General features: G+C 42.6%; 1 protein-coding gene across 1 annotated transcript; it reads right to left on the reverse strand.

Annotated features, from left to right (window-relative positions):
- Nucleotides 1-464: 464 nt before the first annotated feature.
- Nucleotides 465-5,223, reverse strand: LOC105042221 (calcium-transporting ATPase 7, plasma membrane-type). The gene is given in 6 exon segments (XM_073253651.1): nucleotides 465-774; nucleotides 777-2,042; nucleotides 2,045-2,101; nucleotides 2,104-3,117; nucleotides 3,120-3,145; nucleotides 4,637-5,223. Coding segments are annotated over 6 exon segments (3,027 nt in total). The 5' UTR covers nucleotides 5,155-5,223; the 3' UTR covers nucleotides 465-628.
- Nucleotides 5,224-16,313: the final 11,090 nt, after the last annotated feature.

Genomic DNA, 16,313 nt, shown 5'->3' on the forward strand with positions numbered 1-16,313 from the left:
AATCAAAACTTTGGAACTGCCTAACTTTCAGATATGACTTTTTTGTGGAGAAGTTTCAGATAAAATCTCATCCATTCATATTACATGGAAGAGTTTCATATCAAATTTTAAATTATGATCTGATTTTGTTGATGGAAATAGTGGTGCTTTGAGCATCTTCCAAAATGAAATCATATAGATATGTATGATTAATTAAGATAACTAATTTTTGGATTATTGGTTAGGAAAACTAGGACTGCATACCACTGGAATTAGCAGATTTGAGACTTCTAATTATTGAGGAAACAAGTAATCAGGAGGACCGGTAACAAAAGAAATGAAAGATCGCAAACAATAGGAAAAAAAAAAAAAGCGGTAATGGAAAATATTAGATCAAGTTATTGATAATTTCTGAATGTGTAAGCTCTGAAGAAAAAAAATGAAAATGAAAAAGAAGATAATTGAATGAAGGAACCACTGAAGAATTCTCCGGAAGCCATTTACATTATTTGTTATAGAACAAAGAGAGCAGCTAGATACATCCTCTAACACAAAACATTTATTGAATCACATGGGACATAACAACTAAAAGAATCTATTTAGCCTATCTAGGTATCTAGAAAAAAACAAATAAAAAAAAGGAATCATACTAGAAAACTTTACAGCGAGCAAGAAGTTTAGAGATTGGTGTGCTAGAAACAGGTATGCACTTTACAATCCAAGCAATTGGCCATGAGATGGCCGCAATACCAGCACAAATACCCCACTGTCCCCAGCCCAATCTTTCTGTACCAGAAACCTTTTCAGCAGCTCCACCATCATCACTTGCAGGATCAAAGTCACTCCAACGATCCCCAAGAAGAGTTTGTTCCTATGAATTCCATCAAACACATTCTTCTTCTCCAGCTTCCTCGCATTGAATTCATTGAAGACTTGGCAGAGCACAAACGTATTAAAGATGATTGTGTTGTTGATCTTTTGACTCACTCCAAATATGGACTTCCCTGCAAACTGGAACACAAGTAGAACTGCAATCTGAAAGAGAGCTTGTGCTGTGAGGTTCCTCCACATGATGTTGCTGATAAGTGGCTCGGTTCGGCCTACCGGGGGCTTCTTCATCAATTCCTTTGTTGGTCTATCGGTAGCTAATGCCAGAGCTCCCATCGTATCCATGATCAAGTTCACCCACAGGAGTTGCACAGTAGTTAATGGAACTTCACCGGAAGCGATCGCCGACACAAAGTTTATGACCAATGCTGCAATGTTCACTGTGAGCTGAAACTGAAGAAATTTCTGAATGTTATTGTAGACACACCTTCCCCATCTCATGACGGTGACGACGGTGCTGAAGTTGTCATCCATTATTACGATGTCGGAGCTCTCCTTAGCCACCTCCGTACCCTGGATTCCCATGGAGAGCCCAACATCAGCTTCCTTCAGTGCTGGTGCATCATTTGTTCCATCTCCAGTGACTGCAACAACATGACCCTTTTGCTTCAAGGACTCCACCATTAGTAGCTTATCAAAAGGAGAGGACCTTGCCATCACTCGAATTCTATCCACCATTGCTAATCTCTTCTCTGTTGAATAGTTCCGGAACTCTTTCCCTTCAATCACCAGTCCATCACAGTCATCGTCTCCGAGTATTCCACATTCGACGGCGATCGCTCTGGCTGTGAAGACATTATCCCCTGTTATCATTTTTACGGTGACTCCCGCATTTCGACAAGACTTGATTGCTGATCTCACTTCGGGCCGGCATGGATCTTTCAGGCCAACTAATCCCACCAAAGTTAGCCTCTCATCATCAAGCTTTCGAACTGCTCCGTCTTCATCGACATGAACATCCTCTGCTTCAGATTCCTTGTAGGCAAAGGCGATGCATCTAAGACTACAAGCTGCCATGTCTTTGATAATGAGATCAAACTTCCTCCTCTTCTCAGCATCCATTTCTCGAATCAACCCATTTCTCTCAAAGTAGCTCGAGCACCGATCAAGAATCATCTCTGCAGCTCCTTTCCAATGTGTGACCGTCGCCACTCTTCCATTCTCCCTCACTAGAACCCGCTTTGCTTCTTTTCCGAATTGAAGGCTTCGACATGGATGATTGGAAACTTCTTTTCAGCTCCTCGGTATCCATCCCCAACTCAATTGCCCAATAAAGAAGTGCTTTCTCTGTTGGGCTGCCGGTGATCTCTGGCTCCGAAACAGAGTTAGGCCTGTAAACACTACCGGTCGTGTTCAACCCAACTCCTTGGTGGATGGAGCGGAGAATTCTTGTATCGATGGAAGCAGCGCCGCCCGGCTCAACCTTTTCTCCGCCGACCCAAAACGCGGTGACCATCATCTGATTCAGCGTCAGAGTCCCTGTTTTGTCGGTGCAGATGGTCGTGACGGAGCCCATCGTCTCGCACGCCGAGAGCCTCCGCACCAATGCATGATCCTTCATCATCCTCTTCATGGAGAAGGCCAAAGTTAGAGTCACCGCCAGGGGAAGACCTTCAGGGATGGCGACCACGATGATGGTGACCGCCTGCTGGAATATCTCCACGATGGCACTGATCACGCCGTTGGCTGTCACGTTGCTCTTGTCGAACTTTGGCTGGCCGTTCTCATCTATGGTACTTCCGGTGAAGTAGCGGATCGTCAGCACTGCGAAGACTAAGACGGCGACCGCAATTCCGATCTTCCCGATGCTCGACGTCAGCTTCTGGAGCCGCTCCTGGAGCGGTGTTGGCTCGGTGGTCTCGCGGGTGATGGTGCTCATCATCTCTCCCCAAGTAGTGTCCATGCCGACGGCGGTGACGAGCATTCGGGCGTAGCCATCGACTACTTTGACGCCGGAGGTGAGGAAGGGGTTCTTTTGGCCGTCGATGTCGATGGGGTGGCATTCGCCGGTCATGCTGGATTCGTCGACTTGCAGAGAGTGGCCTTCGAGGAAGACGCCATCGGCGGGGACCTGGTCGCCGATCTTGAGGAAGACGATGTCCCCCACGACGATGTCGAAGATGGACACATCCTGCCGGCGGCCATCTCTGATGACGTTGGCATGGATGTTGTTGCACTCGCCGGCGAGCTTGTCGAAGCGCTTCATCTGGCGGAAGTTGCTCACGGAGGAGACGACGGCGACCAAGAAGATGCAAGGAAAATGCTGGCGCCATCGTACCTGATTGAAATGACATGTACATGAGAAACGAAAAAAAAAAAAAACCTTCACCTTCCTTTCTTTCTTTCTTTCTTTTCGTGAAAAGGAGGACTGGGGATCACCAAACTTCAATCTTAAACAATATCATGCTTGCATGAGAAAATTCTCTTCAATTATAAAGGTAAATCATGTTTGCATCTTTAAGATAAGATCATGCTTGCACTATTCTGCTGAGTAAATATTGTTTAATTAGCAAAGTGGGCTATGCCATGTGTCATCGGTTATTTTATTTGCACATTAACAGAATTTTGATGAAATAAGAAATTATTATTAATATTATGTGTACCATATAGTCGTGCACCGAATCCATCGTGGCGATAGGTTTCTAGTGATTTTGTTTATCAAGTATGTATCTCAATGCAAATGATTGTGATTGGCTGTATGTATAGTATGCACGCACAGTATGCAATAATTTTTTATGTTGAAAAAGTCATTACATTTCAATTGCACATTTAAATAAGGTTCAATATAATAAAAATAAAATATTGAAGAGAGCATAAAGTTTGCCATGTAAAGAAAATAGATAGAAAAATTAAATGAGAAAGCTCATTAAGAGTCGTGACTAAATCAGGCTCAAACCAATTTATCTCTAAATATAGCTCCACAAAACAATTTGCTCAAGAAATCCAGTAATAAAAGCTCAAAATTTTTAAATTTTTGTTTATATATTTTTAAATTAATTGTTAAAATTATATCTTAAAAATTCTAATTAATTATATAATCATATTAATTTCTAATAAATAATTATAAAATATTTGTTTATGATAAAATAAAAATTTATTAGATAAAATAAAATTATATTATATAAATATTTATATGTTAATCTTTCAATCCACTTTGATAAGCCAAGTGCAACAAGCTAGAGCTGTGCAAAGCAGCATGATAAAAATCTATTTATTTGACAGCCTGGGTACACAAAATAATTGGGCTCTTGGTTGCCGGACAAGGGGATATCACAGGCATCCGGTTCCGGACTAGTACTAATGTTAATCTTATCGATACCTCTTGTCTACATCCTGATTTTATCTTTTTATTGAAAGCATCAATGCTAGAGGGATTCTTTACTTTAGACTATTTTTTTTATTGTATCTGTTTTCTTTTCCTACATGGTAATAAAAAAATTAAGAAAAAAAAAAGGAATCCAGCTTAATTTTCTCGTGGAAAAGATAGATCTTTTCAACTCTGTAATCATTTAATACCTCTTCCAACAACCTAAGATTAATTCCCTTGATGGCAAAACATTTTCCTAATGACTTTAGTTTTGGTTTGAATTCCAACTTCTTTATTAGAGTCAGAGGTTGTTTATCTACCAGAAACCATGAGAGTAATAAAATTAATTAGAAAAGAAATGACATGCACGCAACGCAACATATTCTTAAATTAATCCAAACCGAAAACACAAATATTAATGAAATAATAAATTTAAAACTTTGTAAAATTTTGAAAATTTACCAGCCATCTTTGATGCCATTCTCTTTGATTCCAAATCCAAGCGAGACCACAGCACAACCAATGAGGATGAGGAGGAAGAAATCATTGAGAGCTTCATACACAAACCGGAAGAACCCCTTAGGCTTCGGCTTCGGATACGTATTCGAACCGAACACCTCCTGTCTCCGACGAAGATCACCAATGCCACCGGCAATGCCAGCCTCTGCGTGAGAAGCCAACTTACCGACCAACCCACCGACACCGCCGAGCCTGTGCAAGTCATCAAGCCTCTTCTCCTTGACGACGGTTGATAAGACCTCGGCATCGACATCGAAGACTGGAGACCCGCTCCGATCTTCATCGGCGTCATCGATGTCGAGGGCGATGTAGGAGGGGCTGCGGAGGACGGCATGGAGCTTTTTCTTGGCAAGGGTGCAGATGGTGCGGCAGGAGTAGATGACGGTCATCGCCACGCGCCATCTTTTATGTGGCAAGGTGATGCGGCGGCCCGGGGCGAGGAAGAAGGCAGCAAAGTCCATGAGAAAATTTGTAGAAGCCGGCAATACCAGGATAAAAGCAATGAAGGATTGGCTCCCTAGGCGTGTGTGTATATAAAGCTGCCAACTTATGGATCAAGAATACTTAATGTAGAACTTTCAGCGAAGGTCCATTGGCGGTTACGCGGCAAAAACGCGAAGCAAGCCAGAAAAATCCAAGGCGAAGCTAAGTGAAAAATAGAAGAAAGGAGAAAGCATGGATTCTATGGCAATTGAAATCTAACTCCTTAACAAGTAAAGACCGAAGGAAGGTTCGGTGCTGCTTCTATCCCAGGACGAGGGCCTCTCTCCCTAACAGCGAAACCGTGATGGGAAAGCAATCTCTACATCAGAAAGAAATTTTTTTTTTTTGGGTAAAAGTAAAAGAAATTTTTAAAAAAAATAAATAAATATTTTTGAAGTGAGCCGTGAAGCTGGCCCGCCCTACGGCGGTTGTGGGGGAGGCCGGCCTTGCGTTAAAAGCTTCGACGGGGGATTTTGATTAGGTCCGCTGCAGCGCAGGAGGAATGTCCTTCTTTGCACTGGGGCAGGATAGGATACACGGAAGACTTCGATAGTCGCGTAGAGGTGATGATGCGAGGAGTTGCGGAGCGTGAATCTTGAAGCCCACCTTTGTATCTATCGGGAACCCGGTGGCAACGCGGCGGACGTACACGGAAATCCGTTCGCGTGCGTAGCGATGCGAGCTGGCGAAAGTTGGCCGCGTGTTGCTTTTTTTTTTTTTTTTTCTTCGTGTTGTTAAGAGCGTAGATAATTTGGCACATGGGGAGGGAAAACGTATTAAATACATGATAAGACGTATGGTGAGCCAAAAAAAAGAAAAATAAATTAAATAATCTATGATCTACTCTGGATTGGGTTGGACCTTTGAACTAGAAATAATTAATATCTTTCTTCTCCTTAACAATATGGATTACCACATATTTACTGTTTTTTCCTTCTTAATTAACAACACGTGCTGTGATGTATTACATGTCTGCTAACAAATAAAATATTTTTGATTCACTGTGAACCAGGTCCAACCAATAATCTCTGTTGGATTGGCCCATGCTCAACGGTAGATCTGGTCCTATTAAAACTTTTGTTAAATATAACGATCTTTGCTACGACGATGACAACAAACAAAAATTATCATCGAAGCATCATGCTGTTCTCGTGACACATTGATAGTCGTCAGGGTTGAATTATTATCGGATCAAAAATCATGTCGATTGAGAGAGACGTTCTTCTTCTGCGAGAGGTCTTTGTTTCCGTCGCCACAAACGCGGCGGGGAATACATGACCAGTATTAATCCCCGTCACAACTATGAAGGAGATGCTATCCACTGATGTCTCTAAACAAGTCTCAAGTCATCGTCAGCAAGACGATTTAGACCCTTCCACTTGGCCGCCGCAAACTGAGCTCACATTCAGTGATTCACACTCGAAGAGAATTTTTTCAAAGAAAGAAATATATGGATAAGTTTGAAGGGGATTAAGGTCATCGATAGGATAAGAGTTTTGTGTAGTTAGTTAGACGAATAAGTAAGGAAGTTATTATATTATATAATATTTGAATGGAGAAATAAGTATTGAAATGAGCTGTAGATCTCTCTGATTAGGAATGCAATCGTCTAATTAGAGAGAAATATGTTTGTATAATTCCTAAATTGAATCCCTCTAATTAAGAATGCAATCGTCTAATTAGAGGAAAATATATTTGTATAATTCCTAAATTGAATCCCTCTGATTAGGAATGCAATCGTCTAATTAGAGAGAAATATATTTGTATAATTCCTAAATTGAGCCCATGGAAATTAATAAAAAGGGCCCTTTTGGTCCTAGAGAAGTAATCCTTCTTCTTCTGAAATCTTTGTCTTCACCCTCTTTTTTATTCTTCTTCTGTTTATACTTCTGTTTGTCAACATAGTATCAGAGCATATTTAGGGAACAGAGTGCTCTGTTCCGCCACATCTCAATCCCTAAACCTCTTCAACCGCCGATCGTCCACAACTCAAATCTCTCCTCTCAAACAGAGTGGGATCTGTTCCCCCTTCAAACCATCGCCGCTGCTCTCTCTGTGGATCCCTGCAAACCTTGAAAGCCACTCTTCATTTTCGTTAAATCTCTCACTCTCTCTCTCGCATCCCTTCAAATCATCGGCGCCTCTTCCCCAGAACCATCATCTTCATCTATGATCACCGCCTCTGCTATGATCGCCGCCTCCGCTGCCGCAGCCATCGTCGCCGCCGCCGCTGCCTGAGCCTTCTCCACTATGATCGCCGCCTCCGCTGCCGCTGCCATCATCGCCGCTGCCACTGCTATCGCTGCTTCTGCCATCGCCGCTGCAATCGCCACCGCTGACGCTGCTACCGCCGCTGCCGTCGCTGCTACCGCCGCTGCCATCGACGCCACCACCGTTTCCACCCGAGAACCACGGGGTTGAAAACGGTTCTCATCCCTTATTAGGTATTTTTTTAAATACCAAAAAAAAATTCAAAAAAAAAAACTCTATTGCTGTCACATGTGTCTCCAATTGTAGATGCTGTTTTTTCTGGAGCAACAATGGAGCGTCCTGTTTTGGAGTTTCTGAATATTATCAAGGCACCTTTCATGGAAGCAGAGATTCGATATTTTTTCGTCATCTGAGTTTATCTCAGATCGTTGGTGAGAAAACTTCAATTTCCTCCCTCAAGATTGTTCTTGTTTACTTGATCATTTAAGTTTTTTGTTATGGGTGATAAAACTCCTTTAACCATGGAGGATTTAGAAAAGTTAATGGTTAGGATGATGGAATCTCGTATCTCGGATAGTGAGTTTTCAAAGATCACCCTAGAAACTAACCCAGTCAAATTGGATGGGCCGGGTACCTACTTAAGTTGGACGCGACATGTTCGTCTAATTTTGGATTCTCACAATCTTGAGGGGTTTATAAGTGGTACTGCAAAAAGGCCAGAAAGAGATGGGATAGCTGTTAGACAGTAAAATTCTAATAACTCTCGGGTGGTAGCATGGCTCCTTGCCTCTATGGTACCAAGTGTTGCTCATACGGTTGAGGCACTAACGAATGCTTATGAGTTATGGCAGGCTGTAGCCACAACTTATTCTTATAAAGGCAATAATATGCATGCCCATAAGATCCAGCGAGAGCTTCGAGGACTTAATCAGGGTTCCCGATCTATAATAGAGTATGTTGGAGAATTAAAAAGGTTGTGGAACGATTTTGATTTTTATAGTCTCTTTACCCCTAATCATCCTAGTGATGTTGATGTGTTTCGCAAATGGATAGAGCGACAGTGACTTGTGGATTTTTTGGATGGACTAAACCCAGAGTTTGAGTATCGACGCTTTTCTATTCTTAGTACACAGGAGTGGCCAACTCTTGATGAAACTATTTCTTTGGTTCTTAGTGAAGAAACTCGATTAACCACTGTCTTCTTCTATGAACATAACTATACGATCTGCACTTATGGTACAGCCTAATACTCTTGAAAGCTCGTCTCCTAATTCTGCTCAAGAAACTCAGCCTCGACCTCGTGGGGTTAAAATATGTGACCACTGTCATAAGCCGGGCCACATCAAAGCTTACTGCTATGAGCTACATGGTCGTCCAAATAGAGGCCGTGGTCGTGGAGGTGGTCGTTTTGGTAGAGGCCGAGGTCAGTATAATCAGGCTCATTTTTCTTCTATGGAAGATTTATCAGTTGAAGAAATGTAACTTTTGAAAAAATTCAGATCTGGTGTAAATATTTCTGAAAGCAGTACTTCCACAGAAAATTCTTCAAATCAACCAGCCAGTTCTCAGGGTAATTTTGCCCAAATAGGTATCAGTGATCAAATTCATGCTCTTAACTGTAGTAATTTTTCTCCATGGGTTGTTGATTCTGGAGCATCCAATCATATGACTGGATCCTTTAGAGATTTTGTGTCTTATATTCCCTGTTCTGGTCGTGATAAAGTTCGTCTTGCTGATGGCTCCTTTACCCCTATTTCTGGAAAAGGATCTATCAAATGCATTTTCGAATTACCCTTATCATCTGTTCTACATGTCCCAAGATTTTCTATAAATCTCCTATCCATTAGTGCTATTACAAATGATCTTGATTGTGCCGTAACTTTTTTCAAAACACATTATGTCTTTCAGGAACCAAAGACAGAGAGAAAACTTGGGATTGACATAATGCGTAATGGGCTCTACTATTTGGAGGGAGGAGTGTCTGGAGGCTACTCAGAAACCAGTTTGACTGTTTCATCTTCACAAAAGGAAGATCTGTTGCTCCAACACCGCAGGCTTGGTCATCTTTCATTTACTCTCTTAGCTCGTATATTTTCAACTATTTTTAAACATATAAAGAGAAGCTTGTATGTGATGCCTGTGAACTAGCTAAACACACTAGAAGTACTTATCCAAACTCAGGCCGACGTAGTAAAGCAATATTTGAGGTAGTTCATTCTGATGTATGGGAACCCTATGGGACCACCGCTATTTCTGGTCATCGATGGTTCGTCACTTTTATTGATTATTTTAGTCGTTGCACTTGGGTTTATCTATTGAAAAATAAGAATGAAGTGTTTCAGTCATTTAGAGATTTTCATAAAATGATTGGTACTCAATATGGAGCAACTCTTAAGATTTTTTGCTCTGATAATGGAACAGAATATCTTAATAAAGAATTTAAGGAGTATATACATAATAATGGAATTATACATCAAACGACGTGTGTTGACACACCAGCTCAAAATGAAGTTGCTGAAAGAAAGAATAGACATCTTCTTGAAGTGACAAGATGTTTGATGTTTTCTATGAATGTTCCTAAGTTCTTATGGGGAGAAGCAGTGTTAACTACAGCATATCTGATTAACCGAATGCCACTTCGAACTTTGGACTATAAGACTCCTCTTGAATGCCTGCAAGGAACTAATTCTTTTATAATTCCCCCCAAGGTATTTGGTTGTGTTTGTTTTGTTCGGGATCATCGACCTTTGGTTGGCAACCTTGACGCTCGTGCCCTCAAGTGCATTTTTGTAGGATATTCATCTACTCAAAAAGGATACAAATGTTGGTGTCCGACTGAGCGAAAGATGTTTATCAGTATTGATGTAACATTTCGGGAGTCTGAGCCATTCTATATATCTTCTGTGTCCTCTTCCTCTCCCGTTACCTCTGGAACTGGTCGAGAGGGGGAGTCCTCTGGAGGGAGTCCTATTACTGTGGATGTTACTATGGATGTTGGTACAAATGGTATATCTGACACTCAAGGAGAAGCATCTGACACTCAAGGAGAAGCATCTGAAATTGTATCTGAGACTCTCCCATAGCCTGTTTTATCTGATTCATCTCCTCTCTCAGAGTCTATTATGCATTCTCCAGTCTCCAGGTCTTCCTCTCCTGTCCCAACGATTTCATCTTCTACGACTAATGGTAATTCTCCTGTACCTCCCATCCATTTTACATTAGATAATGATGATCTAAATATTCCTATTGCTTTACGGAAGCCTACTCGTCATGCTGGTATTCCTACTCGACTTAAGAATGGAGTAGGGTACAAACATGACATCACTAATTTTGTATCCTATGAGTCTCTCTCTCCATCTTATCAGAGTTTTATAGCTTCTTTGTCCTCTGTCTCCATACTCGAGAACTGGAAGGTTGCTAAGGAAAACCCAAGTGGAAAGCCGCCATGCTTAAAGAAATGCAAGCACTAGAAAAAAATAATACATGAAAACTTGTACCTTTGCCAGCTGGTAAACAAACTGTGGGATGCAAATGGATTTTTACAGTTAAACAGACACCTGAGGGTACTATTGAACGGTACAAAGCTCACTTGGTAGCAAAAGGATATACTCAGACTTATGGCATCGACTATGATGAAACTTTTGCACCTGTTGCAAAAATGAACTCTGTTAGAACCCTTATATCATATGCTGCTAATTTCGGATGGGATCTGTTCCAGCTCGATGTAAAGAACGCTTTTCTTCATGGAGAACTTCAGGAGGAAGTATATATGGATGTTCCTCCAGATTTGCTACTGCTCAAACAGTGGGCAAAGTATGCCAGTTACGACGATCTCTTTATGGTTTGAAGCAGTCACCTCGTGCTTGGTTCGATCGCTTCCGGCAAGCAATCATTCAGATGGGGTATAAACAGAGCAATGCAGATCACACACTCTTCTTTCGACACAATAAGGGTAAGATTGCTGTTTTGATTGTCTATGTAGATGATATTGTAATCATAGGAGATGACTCTGAGGAGATAGCTCATTTGAAGGCTCAGCTGGCACAGGCATTTGAAGTAAAAGATCTTGAACATCTTCGATATTTTTTTGGGATAGAAGTTGCTCGTTCTTCAAAAAAAAATTTTCTCTCCCAAAGAAAATATATTCTAGATCTTCTTACAGAAACTGGTATGTTGGGATGTCGACCTATTGCTACTCCTATTGAGCAAAATCATCGACTAGTAGCCGATACCGGTGTCCTTATTAATCGAGAACGTTATCAACGATTGGTAGGGCGTTTGATTTATCTATCTCATACACGACTTGATATTGCATTCGTCGTTAGTGTGGTAAGTTAGTTTATGCATGATCCACGTTCAGTTCATATGGATGCTGTGACACGGATACTTCGTTATCTCAAAAGCTATCCTGGTCGAGGTTTGCTTTATTCTTGTCATGGCAACCTACGGGTGGAGTGCTATACTGATGCTGATTGGGCTGGATCACTTGATGATCGTCGCTCTACCTCAGGTTACTGTACTTTTATCGAAGGTATTCTAGTCACTTGGCGAAGCAAGAAACAGAATGTAGTTGCTCGATCTACTGCTGAAGCAGAGTTTCGAGCTATGGCACATGGCGTATGTAAAATTCTATGGTTACGGATCTTGTTATTGGAACTAGATCTTTATCAATCATCACCTCTTATGCTATATTGTGACAACAAGGCAGCAATCAATATTGCTAATAATCCAATACAGCATGATCGAACAAAGCACATCGAGATCGATCGACATTTTATCAAGGAAAAGCTCGATGCCAGAACCATTTGTATGCCTTATGTGCAATCTGCTAATCAACTAGCAGATATTTTGACCAAAGGTCTTAGTGTGTCTTCTTTTTCATTTATTCGTGACAAGATGGGTCTTTATGATATCTATAACCCATCTTGAGGGAGAGTGTTGAAATGAGCTGTAGATCCCTCTGATTAGGAATGCAATCGTCTAATTAGAGGAAAATATGTTTGTATAATTCTTAAATTGAATCCCTCTGATTAGGAATGCAATCGTCTAATTAAAGAAAAATATATTTGTATAATTTCTAAATTGAATCTCTCTGATTAGGAATGCAATCGTCTAATTAGAGAGAAATATATTTGTATAATTCCTAAATTGAGCCCATGAAAATTAATAAAAAGGGCCCTTTTGGTCCTACAGAAGTAATCCTTCTTCCTCTGAAATCTTCGTCTTCACCCTCTTTTCTATTCTTCTTCTGTTTATACTTCTGTTTGTCAACAATAAGTTGAGAGAATAAATGATAATTTTTGATTTTATGGACGATGTCGCCCTTTCACCAGTATCCAAGTCGTGGCAGTGGACAACTAAACGAACCTTCGTGATGAAGAATATATAAATAACCATATTTCCTGTTTCAAATAACAATAGAAGTAAATTAAAAATTGACAAAAAATTATTTAAAATTAATTAAGATGAAAGCTCGAATTATGAAAATATCATCATCATTGAGTTTAGACACAGGATGCATGTCATGCTAGGTGCTGCTGACCCATGGACCATGATAATGTAAAATCAACTTTCAAATATATGCCAAACCTTGCAAAGCCATGGAGGCCGACATTTGGCATGCCATCATCAACTTATAAGTGCAAGTGCCAATGGTTGCTATTGCTGCGAGGCTTCGAGGAGGTATTGATTAGGCTGAAGCTGGATGTACAATCGAGATCGACGATGTTGGAGTGTACTTATAAAGAAAGTTCACACTCATTGACGGTGTTCTGATAGAGACCTTCCGATGCCCAAGTTAGTTAGAGCTTTGAGAACGGTAAAGAGAAAAGATAGCATGAGTAGAGTGAGAGCCCCTTTGTGTTTACGAGTGTTCTTACTTGCCTTTCTTCACTTACTTGAGGATCCTCTTTTTGTACCTCTTTTATCTAAAGATTGAGCCTATAGGTCAATAGCTGGAATCTATATTTGTTAAGCCTGACTTTACAGGTTGTTAGGCCATATTTTGGTCTTCATCGTGCAAGAAATCTCTTCCACTCTCTCGTATCGAGGTTGTTAGTTATGGATATTAGGCGCAAGCTTGCACAGTTCGATAGAATTGATGGCATCTGAGTTCACAACTGCTATGACCTCACCATCACATCTTGAGCGTGCCTTTTTAGAGGATTGGTCTCAGTTGGTGGGCCTCTCCCACAACAGTTGCCATCTGACCATCAATTGTATCTAAAAAGTTGAGAAAAGAAATCACACTGATATAAGTAAAAAGCAAAATAAAGTCCTACATCTTGTAGGAATAGGAGGATGTTGCATCCTTTTAGTAACATGCATACCTACTAGGAATACTTTGCACAAGGTGTACAATGGAAGTCGACCATCAATACAAAACATGAAAAACCATGCTGTTGATTGGCCAAAAAAAAAAAAGTAAATTTTGCTTATCCACAAAACAACTTCAAGCAGCAACAATAAAAGCCTCTATCTCATGTGCTGTGGGCATAGGAGAGAGCCATCCTCCAACCAAAAGACCAAGACCACAATTCTAATAATCCCTTAATGTAATAACTAAATCATCCAAGTTACAAAACTTGTAATGAAAGAGGGATATGAGTGAAAAAGGAAAGGAGAAAGTGAGGGTTTTGACGGGCCTTTCTTCAGAGGGGATGGACAAAGGGAGAATGGCTACGAGGGGGAATGACTGGGAGGGCTGATTCGGTGAGGGCTTCTTCACTGAGCTACCCATAGAGTCCAGTGTTAGGATTTGATGCCTCGAGATTCAGCCCATATTGAGCCTACAGCGAGGTTCACGGTGAAAAATGGAGTCCAATGAGACCAAGATCACCTGAAACGAAGCTCGGATGGAGGAGATACGAGCTTTTGAAGTCAGCACGAGATTCTAGGCGGTGGAGGACCGGCGGCGGGCGGCAGCAGCATGGCCGCAGGCGGCGGCGCGCGGGACGCGCGACCCAGGCCCGCGGCCCAGGCGGGCGTGCGGCCCAGCCGGGCGCGCAGCCCAAGCGAGCGTGCGGCCCAGCCGGGCGAGCGGCCCAGGCACACGCGGGAGCAGGCCAGCCCAGCCGGCCCTGCTGGCCCTATTGCTCCGGTCCACCGTGGACCGGACGGTCAACGGCTGGGTCTGTGGACTGCATGGGCATTTTCCACACGTTTCTCGTAGTCCACGGCACTATTCTGTGGATCGAAGTGCGATCGGAGAGCCCAGGTGATTTTCGATGATGATCCGATGGTTCAGGAGGTTGATTTGGCTTGTTTAGGACTCTTAAACCTAATCTAATTAGGTTTAAATCCTGTTTAACCCTTTAAAGGTCCTGTGACGAACAGTGAAGCGGAGATTTGGGTTTCTCGCCATACAGAGCCGTACAAACCCGATTGAAGAGAGAGAGGCGGAAGCACTGAGAGAGGAGCAGGAGGCTCTTGGACAGCGGTCGCCAGACACTTCAGGGGTTCAGGGGGTCTTTAAGAGAGAGAGAGCTTTTGTGAGGAAAACTTCTAGTGAGAGAGAATTAGGTGTACAAGGGTTGAGGGTGAGGTCTCCTCTTGTAAATTTTTTTTTTCATAGTGAAGTTTGCATTCCCCATGGAGGCGAGCCCTTTTGTGGCTGATCCACGTATTTTGATTATTTTTCTTTTTTTTTGTTTCTTCTTTCTTCCTGCTGCATCGCGTGGTACTGAAAAGATCTTGGGAGGTGGTGTCCTGGCCAGACATCCACCCAACAAGTGGTATCAGAGCAAGGCGGTACAAGGACGCAGATTGCAGTGGTGGTGAGCAAGACTGAAGATGGAGAAGACGGAACAATCAAGATGGAGATCAACAAGTTCGATGGTAAGAGCAATTTCTCCTTGTGGCAGGCAAGGGTGAAGGATGTGCTCATCCAACAGGGGTTGATCGATGCTCTCTTGTGCGATGAGAAGTCGACCACCATGAAGGTGAGGGATTGGAAGCAGGTACAGATACAGGCGGTGAGTACCATCTGCATGTACCTAGCGGATGAGGTGGTGATCCATGTACTGAGCGAGACTTTCCCGACGGTGCTGTGGTCGAAGCTCGAGGAGTTGTACATGGCGAAGTCTCTCACCAACACACTTTTTCTCTGGAGGCAGTTTTACCAACTGCGGATGACTGAGGGACAGAGCGTACAGGAGCATTTGAGCCACTTCCAGAAGATCCTCACCGACCTCCTCACGTTGGTGAGAACGTTGAGGAGAAGACCAGGGCGCTGGTTTTGCTAGCGTCGCTTCTTCCTTCGTACGAGTCCTTGGTGACTGCTCTTCTAGTGTGGAAGAGTACTATCAAGATAGACGAGGTCACGCGGTGATACTCCAGAACGAGGTTCTCAAGAGGGAGAACCCAGCTTTGAGCTCAGGTGGCGGTAGCTCAGCTTTGGTGGCTTCTGGAGGAGCAGGAGGCGGTAGACGGAGCGACAGGAGATCGCAACGAGGGCGGTCTAAGTCCAGGAAGGACTTGAGCAAAATCAGGTGTTATCGGTGTGAGGAGTTGGGGCATCTAGCCAGAGATTGCCCTCAACTGAAAAATCAGATGGTGGCTGCTGTAGCGATGGCCGACAACGATTTAGATGGAGATGTCCTGGAGATATCTGATGAGGTATCTACTTCTTCCCAGCAGTGGATATTAAATTCTGCATGCCCCTATCATGTGTGTTGCAGAGAGGAGCAGTTTGACTCCCTGGAGAACAGTGAGGGCACTGTATATCTGCCGGACGGATCGAGCTGTGCGATCAGAGGCATTGGGACGGTCAGCTGGAGGACACATGACGGTGCAATGAGGAGATTGGGGGAGGTCCAATACATACCCGATTTCAGGCAGAATCTTATCTCACTTAGTAGACTGGATTCGAGAGGCTACAGGATGGTAGCTGGTGGAGGAATCCTGAGGGTGCTACGCGGCGATAGGA

The sequence above is a fragment of the Elaeis guineensis genome, chromosome 3 (assembly GCF_000442705.2).
Source record: "Elaeis guineensis isolate ETL-2024a chromosome 3, EG11, whole genome shotgun sequence".
Taxonomy (NCBI): domain Eukaryota; kingdom Viridiplantae; phylum Streptophyta; class Magnoliopsida; order Arecales; family Arecaceae; genus Elaeis; species Elaeis guineensis.